The sequence below is a fragment of the Phaseolus vulgaris genome, chromosome 2 (genome assembly GCF_000499845.2).
Source record: "Phaseolus vulgaris cultivar G19833 chromosome 2, P. vulgaris v2.0, whole genome shotgun sequence".
NCBI lineage: Eukaryota > Viridiplantae > Streptophyta > Magnoliopsida > Fabales > Fabaceae > Phaseolus > Phaseolus vulgaris.
Window position 1 is genome coordinate 8893106 of NC_023758.2, and position 12871 is coordinate 8905976.

The window sequence follows — 12871 nt, forward strand, 5'->3', positions numbered from 1 at the left end:
TTTGTTGCTAAATATGAAAAGGGTCTAAAGCCTCCTACTTATTATGAAGTTAGGGTGTCTTATTTGAAAAAATTTCAGTTGTTGGGGTGGTGTTGCAAAAATGAATCATCATCTTGCTGGTACAAAGGAAAATGTCATTGCGTGTACATCAGTTTCAGATGATTTCAAAAACATGTTTATGAAGTTATTAGAAGATAAAGAAAAAAATCAAAGAAGCAAACCGTCAAGATTGTTTTGGAAAAATGTATATCCAAGATAAGAAGGGGACATTGGAGTCATTTTCTAGGAAAGGAAAACAAAAAACCATGAATGAAATGTTTAAAGATAGAGAATTTGTGATTACAAACATTTGCAAATGCATATACGGTAATGCTTTACCATTTAATTTGGTAAGAAGTTCCTTATTTGCTGTAATGTTAAAATTTGTTGCTAAATATGAAAATGGTCTAAAGCCTCCTACTTATTATGAAGTTAGGGTGTCTTATTTGAAAAAAATTCAGTGGACAATATCCAAGCTAGTTTGGAGAAATATAAGGTTGAATGGGAGAAATGTGGGTGTACTTTGATGTGTGATGGTTGGACAGATGGAAAAAGGAAGGTTTCTTACCAATTTTTTTGCTGAATAGTCCAAGTGGAACACTTGGGGAGGATAATTTTGTGCAAGTTGTGACTGATGGTGCTTCTAATTTTGTGGCAACAGGAACAATGTTAGAAGAAAAGAGAACAAAACTTTTTGGTCTCCTTGTACAACTCATTGCCTTGATTTAATTCTTGAAGACATTGGTCAGCTCCCAGTATTTTATAATACCATTGCAAATACCTAAAAGATCAAAACTTTCATTTATAGGCACACATGGGTCCTAAACTTATATTGAAAGTATTCCAAAGAAAAAGTATTAGCTCGAGCAGCAGTCACGAGATTTGCAATTTTTTTCCTTACCTACAATCCATAGCATAACAAAAAAAAGCTATTCGAGGTATGCTTGTTTCATAAGAATGGACAACAAGTAATCATGTTAGTAAAAATGAAGGTAAATAAGAGGTGAACATTTGTTTAAGTGATGATAGATTCTGGAAATCCATCCAATATTATTTGAAGTGTGTAACTTCACTTGTGAAAGTATTAAGACTTGTAGATGAGAGGCAAATCCTGTCATGCCATATATATATGAAGCTATGGATAGAGCCAAACAACAAATTGCCTCAAATTTCAAGAATGCAGACTCTCTATACAAAAAGGTGTGAAAAATAATTGATACTCGTTGCAATTTGCAATTACATAGGCCTCTTCATATTGTTGCTTACTACTTTAATCCTAAGTAAGTAACTATTATTAATTTATTATTACCTTAATCATTATTGTAAATTAATAATGATTTTTATTTCAATAATTTTTGTTTCTTTTGATCAGATTTCATTATGACAAAAATTTCAATGCAGATAGTGAATTTTTATATGGTTTATATAAGACCATTGAAAAAATGATCCCAGATAAAAGGATTAGATTTCAACTTGACAAATTCAAAAGAGCACAAGGATTATTTGGAAGAAGCATGACAATAGATATTAGGGATAAGAAGCATCCTCGTAAAGCATTTAATTAATCCTAAATAGTTTCATAAAAGGCATAACAATTTGGATAACAATTTATTAATGTTAGCTTTTTGTTCGAAGTTGCAGCTCTTTGGTGGAAAAGTTATGGTGGAGAGAGTAAAGAGCTACAAAATCTAGCAATAAGAGTTTTAAGTCTAACTTGTAGTGTTACTGCGTGCGAAAGAAATTGGAGCATATTTGATAAAGAGCATACTAAAAGAAGGAATCACTTAGAACAACAAAGATTAAATGCTCTTGTCTTTGTTAAGTATAACCTTCAACTTGAGATGAGACAAAAGGTTAGAGAGGAATAAAGGGATACTTATGATCCTATATGTTTATCTGATATGGAGTCAGATGATGAGTGGATTACTAAAAAGGAAGATTCGTGCATACTAAATGATGTTTCATGGATGGATATACATGAATCTATTATTCTTAAAGACGGGGCTCCAAGCAACAAAAGGAAGAGAGGTCTATGAAATTTAACTACTAAGGTTGATAGAAAGGGAAAATCTACCATAACTGCAAACAAGGTTATCAAACCCTAGGGTTAACTCGTATACCCTTACGAGTTTAAAAGTTGACTCATAAGTAAACTTGTTTTTTAGTAAACTCGCAGTAAACTCGGTCAAACTCGATGAATTCAGTGCAAACTCGCGAGTTCAAGGTTGAGTCACAGAGTCTAGAAAAAAGCCCAAAATAGTTCACATAGTTGCGTTCACGTTCTCATCTTCATCATTGTCGTCGTCTTCCTCGCCTCGCTGCATGCTGTACTGCCTCGCCTCACCGCACACCGCACCGCCTCGTCGCATGTCTCGTAGCGTCGCGCTGCACTCCTCCTCCCAGGTTTCACATTTCTTTTTTTTTTCAGGGTTTAGTAAATTAGGTTAGGACATATTGGGTTTAGGGTTAGGAATTTTTAAATTGGGTTGGGGCTTTTTAGCTGATTGGGTTTAGGGTTATTTTTAGGTTGAGTTTGGGAATTTTTGGGTAGATTGGGAATTTTTTGACAAATGTATTTTTGGCAGATTGTGGATTTTTGGGATGATCATGAATTTATTTTATTAAATATTTTGTATGAAGTACACTCTTACGAGTCTATGAGTCGGGTTTACAGGCCTCCCACGAGTCTGAGTAGACTCTCGAGTCTGATAACCTTAACTACAAATGATAATGAGATTGAAGATATGGTTGAAGATGTGGAGGAAGAGAATGAAAATGAGCTCCAAGAGAATGTTATATTAGAGGAAGAAGATGATCTAAGTGACCTTGATCTCGAAGATGATAAATGAAAGTATAAGATTAGGATGTAGGATTTAAATATGAAAAGTATTTTACATTATATTATGTTTTGTGATTGTGTAGATTGAACATTTTGACTTCATATTTTGATTTTATAGATTGAACATTTATTCATGTTACTTATTTTTATTTAAAAATATATATTTTATTTATTATGTATCTTACAATTCATAATAAGATTCGATTCACGATTCAAAAAAATTGAAAAAAAATTCAGGATTCGAATTTGGATTCTATAACCATGATTTGAAATACCTAAGAGTGTGGGGGTGCTTAGTTAAAGTGATGTTACATGATCCTAAGAAAAGGAAAGTAGGTTCTAAAACTTTTGATTGTATGTTCTTAGGCAATGCAGAACATAATGTTGTCTATAAGTTTCTTGTTCTTTATAGTGATATAATTGAACATAACATTATAGTAGAGATGAAAAATGTTGAGTTTTTTTAACATATCTTTCTTTTAAAGAGTAGTGGTACATCCGAACAACCTATAGATAGTGCTAATGATGTCACGAGTGAGGATATTAGGAGAAGTAAAAGATAGAAAAAGGAAACCTCGTTTGGAAATTATTTTTATACTTATCTAGTTGAAAATGATCCAATAAGTTTTTTAGAAGCTACTAGTACTCTTAATGCTAAACTTTGGGATAATGCCATTAAGACTAAGATTGATTCAATTAAGAAAAATAATACTTGGACCTTAGTATATCTTCCTAAAGGAGCAAAACCCATTTGTTGTAAATGGATCTTTAAGAAAAAGTACTATCCTGATGGATCCATAGACAAACATAAGGCAAGATTAGTAGTGAAAGATTTTACTAACAAACCTAACATAAATTACTTTGATATTTTTGCTCCGGTTACTAGGATTTCCTCCATTTGAGTATTGCTAGCCCTAACATAATAAGTTAGTCATTTACCAAATGAATGTTAAAAAAAAAAATTCTGAATGGTGAACTAGAGGAGGAAATTTATGACTCAACTTGAAGGATGTATAGTTGCAAGTCAAGAGGAAAAAGTGTGAAAACTTTTAAAATCTCTGTATGGATTGAAACAAACACCAAAAGAATGACATGAAAAGCTTGACAATGTTTTACTTTGTAGGTTTTTCTACCAATGACAATGATAAATGTGTGTATTCTAGATCTGAAAATGGTTAATGTGTCATTACATGTTTATATATGGATGACATGTTGATTTTTGGTACATGCGAAGATATTGTTTTTAAAACAAAATTTTTTCTTGGATCTAAGTTTGAGATGAAACACATGAGTGAGGCAAGTGTGATTCTAAGAGTTAGAGTCATAAGGAAGGGAGATAGTATATTACTATCACAAGAACAATACACTGAGAAACTTCTTAAGAAGTTTAGTTACTATGACTTTAAGTCAGTGAGCACTCTTTATGATGCTAACTCTAAATTATAAAAGAACAGAGAAAAATCTATTTCTCAAACTCAGTATGCCCAAATAATTGGGAGCTTATTGCATTTAATGAGCTTTTAGGCTGAGTAGGTACACTTAAAGTCCTAGCCATAATCATTTGGATGCGTTTGTGAGACTCATGAAATACTTTAGAGGTACAAATGATTATGCCATTGAATATAGTGAATTTCCATTTGTGCTAGAAGAAGGGTACAATGATGGCAACTGGATCTCTTATTCAGATGAGACAAAATCCACTAGTGGTTATGTGTTTACACTTAGGGGTGGTGCAATTACATGGAGATCAACCAAACAAACAATTATTGCGAGATCAACAATGGAATCCGAGTCTGTTGCTCTCGAAATGAATGGTAGTGGAGTTGAGTGGTTGAAAAAAATTCTTAGCTAACATTATGTTAAGAATGAAACCAACCTCATCTGTATCTATGCATTGTGATTACCAATTGGCAATAGCTATGGCTGAAAGTAAAACTTACAATGAAAAGACCACACATATACAATTGAGATTTAATTTAGTGAAGCAACTGCTAAATAGGGAATGATTTCCATTGATTATGTCAAATCAAAACGGAATTTGGCAGTTCTTCTGACAAAACTCCTAGGGAGAAAACTGATTTAGAAACATCGAGGGGAATGAGACTTAAGCCACTTGAAAACAAACAAGTGATGGAAACCCAACCTTTGTGAGTGGAGATCCCATGAATAAGGTTCATATGGGTAAAAAAACAAGTCATTTGTTAGTTCTCCTAGCATTAGAATTGATTTAATATCAAATTTGTCCATTCCTATGGTGTGTGAAAGTGTTAGATACTGTATTATCGAGGGAGTAAAATTTGTGGTAAAATTTTTGAGGTATAAGAGTTTTAACATCTAACAAAATTTTTAATAATTTTCATATCCCTTATGGGTGGTTTATGATTTGTAGCATACACTTGATGAAATCACCTATATGGATGTCAAGTGGGGCCACTTGCATGAGATCTTGACATGATTTCTAGAGCACTCATGAATATCGGGCACGCGCATGGCCTAATAAGCATAACAAAGTGATAACAACAAGGGTTGTGTAGGTGTATTGTGATTGATAAACTGCTAACACATGCTAGGTGTCTTGGTTCATATAGCTTGCTTTACCAACTACACTGTTTGTTAAGTTCAACAATCTATGATTTGTTCATATAGCTTGTTATACTAACTCTGATGTATTACATCTTATACGAACCCATGAATTTCTTCTTTCTTTCCTTATATTTTTTTCAATATGTGGGGGATTGTTGTAAATCTTAGATATTGTAAACGTAACAGAGTGTTGCGAAAGTTAAGCAATGGAGTTCCTGATGCACATCATTCAGGCCTTTTGGTTTCAGATCTAGAAGGAGGGTTTCTCGGACCCAAAAACAAATGGAAGTTGGATTGACTTTCTCCGCAGTTACAAGTTGTTCAAGTGTGACCCGGTCTCCTCAGAAGTTCCAAAACTGGCGCCACCTTGACTAGAGGAGAGACTTCCTCCTTCTCCGGTGGCCTCCTCCCTTTTCGGCTGGATGCTAGAAAAAGATTTCGTGCACCACTAAAATTGGAAATGGAGCAGCTGGAGTTGCTTTCTTCTCCCTCTATAAAAGGGAGTTTCCCCGCCTCTTCAAATCATGACTCACGACTTCTTCTTTCTCTTTTCCTTACTAATATTTTTCGGTATCTTGGATTTTTACTCTTTTAGGAGTTGTGTTGCTAGTTTTATTATCCTCAATATTTTTTGAGAAGATCATGTTTTATCATGAGAACTTATGCAATACATTGTGGATAAGTCTTTAATCACCTTGTTTGTGGTTTCAACTTTTATTTACTACACTTACTAAACCTAACATTAGACAGTCCACCCTTTTGTTCAATTAAATAACCTATTATTTACACCCTGTCCTTGCAATCAACTTGAGCCTTGTCACCAACATTGAGACCTCTATAACAATTAATCAATCCAACCTGTTTAGGCTCATACAACACAAGATTGTGACTTTCCTCCAACAAAACAACTTCCCACCTACTTATCGTACCAAGTTACCTTGGAAGAAACTTCACTTACACTTTGTTCGTGTCAGTGGTCTGTGATACCTTTTTCGGTCTTCCCTCATTAAATGCTTCTTGTACCTTAATCTGGCCTTACTACATAAGTATTTTCGCATTATTACTTCATTATTATAACCATAACCAACTTAATCTTTTCTAATACCAAAACCATGACACCTCCCATATGCGTAAACATCATCCTCACATTCAAATTTCATCCCTAATATGTCTTCAGCACACAGGTCCATATAACTTTTATAAGCACACTTATATCACAGTCTTTCTCAACATATGCATCACTTTCCTATTTAGAATTACCAATGCTTCCCCTCTTACACACACCAACACTAACTTTGTCATCTTCAACCAAATTTACAAATGCCTCCTCATTACAGTGCTCCATCTGCATCCCACCATAAATATGTAACACAAAACCCCTAACAAACAAAAAATTACATTTGACCATCCTTTTACATATCACATACACAAAAAATTAAACTAATACCACCAAATAAATTCGAAATCAGTCACAAACCAGTATTTCAACTACAACACTTGCTCTTTCAATCCATACCACCCCACCATCAAATAACGCTTTCCTTCATTCAAACACTTCAGTCAACGATTACATCTCCTTCAGTTGCATTATCCAACCACGATCATTAAGGGACGATCATGGACTATGCACCATTCCACTTCTCTTTTTTGCCTTGTGGTAAAACTGGAGAAAAGAGACTCACTCGTACTTGCTTTTCCTTGACCAATGGATTTCCAAGGAAGACAAGCAACTCTGCCATTTCTCACATATCTTCTGTACGTCAAATTTATTATTCTTTCCGTACGTCAAATTTAGTACTCTGGCAGAAATACGTACTTCGCATTTAATGCGCACCTGCCTTCGGTTAATACAATGTATTTCAGGATGTATTTATGTATCCACGTCGCATAATGACATGTAAAGTTACTACACGTGCCATACGCTAATTCGTTCCATGTAAAGAGGGCACTGAAACATGTTTTAAAGGAGAGGCACCATAGGAAACACCATGATGTTTTTGAGAATTATATCATGTTGCATTTTTTATTTACTTGCTAATAATGAAGTGTACAATAGTGTGTAAATAATCCAAAAATTACCTTGGAGAATACCGTATGTCTTTGTTTTTGTTTTTCTTGCTGATAAAAAAAACAGTATGTCTTTGTTCATGAAAAATAAATAAAAATCAGCATGTAGATAAGGTGATGCGTGTTTCTTGAACACTTGATTTTGTTGTTTTTGAAATCAATAGTTGTTTTTAAAATTTTAATTAGATATAATAATCTTCTTCATCTTACCATAAGTTTCTAATTACAGGAGAGGTGAAGAGCATTCTTTTATTCTAAAACCAGCAACTTCTACATGGAAGGGTCTCAAGATTCAGGATGATAGAACTCACTGGTCAAAGTTGCAGCTTAGAAATAAAACATCAAAAATAAGTCTCAACAGACGAAAGACTGCTTTAATTAATGATCAGTATTCAATTTTGGTGTCATGTCGATGCAATTATACAGGTATGCTTTTCAGCGACCTTGGTTTGCTGTTGTGCTATCCGATGAATTAAGGTGTTAATTAGTTTTTTGTTGCTTAATCTAGCGTCAACATTGTTCTTTAAGCAACCAACCAGTTGGCGACCACGTAACTCAAGGGATATTAAAATCTCTATTGTGTCAGATATGTCAAGACAGTCTCCTGGTTATGAGAAAACTTGTCAACTTCCCGTACAGGTTAATATTTTTCAACTCGACTTATGCTTTTTTTGTTTCATGTGAGCTCGTTTGTGTTTGATTATTTTTCATTCAGATTTCTGTGTAAACTTTTATAATGCCATTATCCTCAATCACAATTAATTTATTATTTGATTTAATTTGGTCAGATCTTAACTCTTCAAGCTTCAAATTTGACCTCTGAGGATCTAACTTTGACAGTGCTTGCTCCGGCCTCATGTACTTCAACAGCCTCCCTGAATTCACTGACGACTCCAATACGTCCTTGTATAGGTTTCTCAGACGTTTTAGGAAGAGTAAATGACGATAGAGGAATTGGTGCCACCCAGGGGCAAAGTTTCACTTCTGTTGCAAAAGATAATGATGACAAACAAAGTTATGATGACAAAGCTCAGACTGTTTCTTCAAGTGATGATGTCATCCCTAGTGCCGGTCTTAGTCGTACACATCTATGGTTTCAGAGTAAAGTTCCACTTGGGTAATGCATCAAATCTTTCCGTCTGTCTCTTTTTTTCTGTAAATTGTGTGTTTAGACATGTACTAATTGATTTGAAGCCCTGTTTGCACCTCATCAGATGCATTCCTTCTCAATCCAATGCCACTATCAAACTTGAACTACTTCCATTGACTGATGGCATAATTGTTCTGGACACTTTGCAAATTGATGTCCAGGGAAAAGGTACATATTTGCTGTACTTTTGGACCATTTTTTTCCTCTTAATTTCATGTTTGAGCATCTATGTAAATAAATATTTGCTTAATACAAATTTACGGGAAGATGAACTGATGGGTAAAGTTCCGTTACTTGTAAATTGTCATGGTTATTTTGAAGTCTCACCCATCTGCATAACAATAAGGTTTTTTTGTTGGACGACATTCTGTAACTTTGGTGCCTAAATTTAATAATTTATTTCACTAGAAAAGAGAAGTGAATATTATTGAGTGTGTCTTTCAATATAAGCACTAATCCCTGTTTATAAGCCAAACGGGATGGGATAGGGGAAAACTGACCCTTGGACTGGAAAGAGGAGATAGTGGCAGTGGCGAGTGGCAGCAGTAGACAGTAGCATGTAACTTTACACGTCGGGAACTGGAGGTGTGTGGTGGGGATGATGACACCGCTATTGGTATGGCCACATGCACAATCTAACAAAAAGTTCCCAAGATTTAGAGCTGTGATATCAACTTAAAAAAGAGAAAAAGTGAATATTATTGAGTGTTTTGCAATACAAGCACTAGTCTCTTATATGTTAACACTTATATGTTAACATATGGAGAGAAAGAGGGAAAATAAGAAAAAAAATCCTAATGGTTATAAATATATTCTAATTATACACTGGGAGTCTCTTCTAATTAGTGCCTACTAACAACAGTTCCCACCTTCATCTCTCTAGGTATTTATTTACATGTGAAGAGCATATGTTCTTACGAAACACTCACAAGCGAAAAGTATGCATGTAAACAAAGAACATTGGTTTATTTTACATTCCGTTTTATTTGTCATTGGAAATGGTTTTTTCTCTGCAAAAATATGTTCTCACTGAGTTACATTCGGGTGTAACAGGTGTTACTTATATTCCTGAGCGCTCATTACAGATATATGCAACTTCCGGTATTTCCTAGGGAATTATGTAAATTGGCCGTATAGCTGGTTGCATTTTACACGGGTGCAGTAGAAACAAAAATGGATGATTTGCATACTCTTAATGGCACAAAATGGGTAATTTGCTTGGACTTCAAATTGATCTTGCGACTAACTGTCAGTAACTCTAATGTCCTTCTGTCTGTTGAAAATTGGGATGAAGTTGGGATGTCAGTTTATGTTAAATATAGTTACACTTTTGTGTTGTAAACCACAAGCTTAAGTAGAAGCTTGTTACTATCTATATGTATTGTTGTGATAACTCTTCAGAGTGAAAACAAGGCATCTTAATTTGCATCAGACAGCTGCAACTGAGTGCAGTGTCAACTAATCATCTTAATTTACAGATTTTTACTGTATTTCTCGAAGGAGGGAAAGAGAAAGAAAGGGTGTTTGATTCTTTAAATTTCATTTGGTGTAAAATCTCTTCTTATTTGATATGTTTTGTTAACTGAAAGATTATGATGTCAACTTCCAATTATTTAATGCTTAATCATGTACCACTCTCTCCTCAGCTGCCTTTTACCGTACTGTGATTTCCGTACTTACGCTGAAACTACATGGAACTGAAGTTGCGTTTGAAAAATTCGTTTTTCTTGTTTATAAGCTAAGGATGACGAGGCTTTCCTTGGATTGAGGGTGGACTAGAGTAGAACAAGAAAGAAAGTGACTGGATGGTGAAACAAAAGTTCGTACCAAATTTAATTAATGTCATAGAATAAATTTTATACTATACTTAGAAAATAATTTGTAAAATATTTTTTTAAATAATTTAGTATAAAAAGTAAATTTTTGAAAATGTATATTCAAATTAAAATCAGATTTAAATTAAATGAAAACTTCTAATTCTTTTTTTTTTAAATTTAAATCTCAAATGATATCATAAATTAAAACAAAACAACATAACCATACATATCGACATTAATATGGAAAATAATAAAAATTATAATAATATTAATTAAGTTGTAACTTAATAACATGGTAAAATTTCGGACATAGACGTATTAACGTTTGAATTTTCGGTAGTATGAGTAAAGATAACTAAGTTTAGATAAATATTATATATAAAAAGAATTAATAATTTACACAACACCCATCTACTGGTAACTAGGTGAACAAATAGCTGCCATAATACACATAACTGTCATATACTATGCTGTAAATATATGAATAAATAAATCTTTCATTTCAAATTCATCTTCTTCATCACTTATCGCTTTTAATCAATACCAATTTTATTTTATTTTTAAATTGAATTTCAATATTTTTTAAAAAGTATTAATAATTATAAAATATATATTTTAATTTTTCATATTTATAATTTATAGTTTATAACAGATTTTAGGTAATACTATCTATCATAGGGGTGATTCAAATAAGATTTAAGGGTTAATGAGTCGTTTGCATAAGTATGGGCTTACGAGTCAATTTGTATAAATATTTTAAAAAATGATAAGAAAATCAATAAAGTTCTTTTTAATCCTAAATTTAAATATTTTATAAAAACAAAGATTTACTACAAATATAAAATTATAAGAAAAACTTAAAGATTAATTATTTTTTATTTACTATATGCAAATAAAAAACACATCATAAAATTATATATTAAAGTAGATCATGAAATAAAATCATAAAATAGTGAATAAAATATAGTTAGTTATATTTTACTATTATAGCATATAACATTCTACCTACAATCTCAAATTAGTTCAATATCCAATCAAACCATGTGCATTAAAAATATCACATTAATTCAATATCCAATAAAACCAAGTGCATTAAAAATATCACATTAATTCTAAATGATCATCAATTACAACCAAATTACTTCAAAATGCACAAAAATGACATTATAGAATTAATTATGACTTCTCTAATGTAAGTTCTCACTACAAGAAAATCATGAAATAGAAACCAATTTGTAGAAACCAAAATAATTAGTTGCAATAGTAACTAAGTTAGAGACCATTTTAGAAACTAAAAAGAAATTTGGTTTCTAAATTAGTTTCTATTATTGTTAAATAGTTTCTAAATTGGTATCTAATTAGCAACCAAAGTTTTTGCTACCAAATTTAGAAACTAAATAATTGGTAGTTAAAACCTTAGTTGCTAATTAGATACCATTTTAGAAACTATTTAACAATGATAAAAAATAATAGAAACTAATGTAGAAACCAATTTATTTTTTTAGTTTCTAAAATGATCTCTATTTTAGTTTCTCTTGTAACTAATTATTTTGGTTTCTAAAAATTGGTTTCTATTTCATGATTTTCTTGTAGTGTCTCAATTGTCAAAATACATTCACATTTCACACCACAATATATTTAGATATTTTTTTAGGTATAATTACCTTATATGTCCCTACTTTCTGGGGCAATAGTCAATTTAGTATAGTGGTTTTTAAAAGAATCAATTTCGTCCCTATGTTTGTTTAAATGTATGTAAAATGGACTTTTTTGTTAAGTCGTACCAAACGACGTTAGTTGTTGCTTATGTGGCAGAGAGAGGTGTTCACGTGCAATGTGAATTTAAAGAGACATCATATTGGGTTTGTGTTAGGTGGCATTGGGTTAGGGTTTCTTCTTGTGATTTTGGATGGTGGACTATGTGATTTTAGGAGTAATAATCGTTTTTTAAGTATAGAAGTGGCCGCTGTTTGCAGTCATCTTCCCTATATCACCTTACTGCCATTGCAGATGAGATTTCTCTCATTTTTCTCCAAACCAAACACTTCATTCTCCTTACAAACCCATTACCCTTCACTCTCTCCATATTTTTTCCGAAACATTTTTGGGTCTTCTCCGACACCGTCTTCGGCACGAGACACTATCCACCACCCTCGGGTGCCCACACACGTGCGAACCCCTTCTACGCATAAACTCCGCGTCCGATTCTGACCGAGACTCACGTATGTTGCACGCACGGGCACACATGCGTCGCTCACACAGTTTGATATGCCCACAAAACTCATCTTCTTCTTCTTATTCTTCTTCTTCCTTTTCAATTCCTATGTGTAATAATGAAAAATAAAAAGGAAATGAGAAGGGTTGTACGAAACTAGA

At 33.0% G+C, this 12871-nt stretch overlaps 1 protein-coding gene across 2 annotated transcripts in view; it reads left to right on the forward strand.

Annotated features, from left to right (window-relative positions):
* LOC137810590 (uncharacterized) overlaps window positions 1–10322 on the forward strand; it is a 33722-nt gene extending 23400 nt beyond the window's left edge. Inside the window, exons 6-10 of one of the 2 annotated variants that reach the window (XM_068611943.1) lie at window positions 7758–7954; window positions 8037–8167; window positions 8317–8645; window positions 8743–8846; window positions 9732–10322. In XM_068611943.1, coding sequence (XP_068468044.1) covers window positions 7758–7954; window positions 8037–8167; window positions 8317–8645; window positions 8743–8846; window positions 9732–9790 — 820 coding nt within the window. In that variant the 3' untranslated portion in view covers window positions 9791–10322. The remainder of the gene's footprint in view (window positions 1–7757; window positions 7955–8036; window positions 8168–8316; window positions 8646–8742; window positions 8847–9731) is intronic. The other variant, XM_068611942.1, reaches the window with a different exon arrangement.
* The last annotated feature ends 2549 nt before the right edge of the window (window positions 10323–12871 follow it).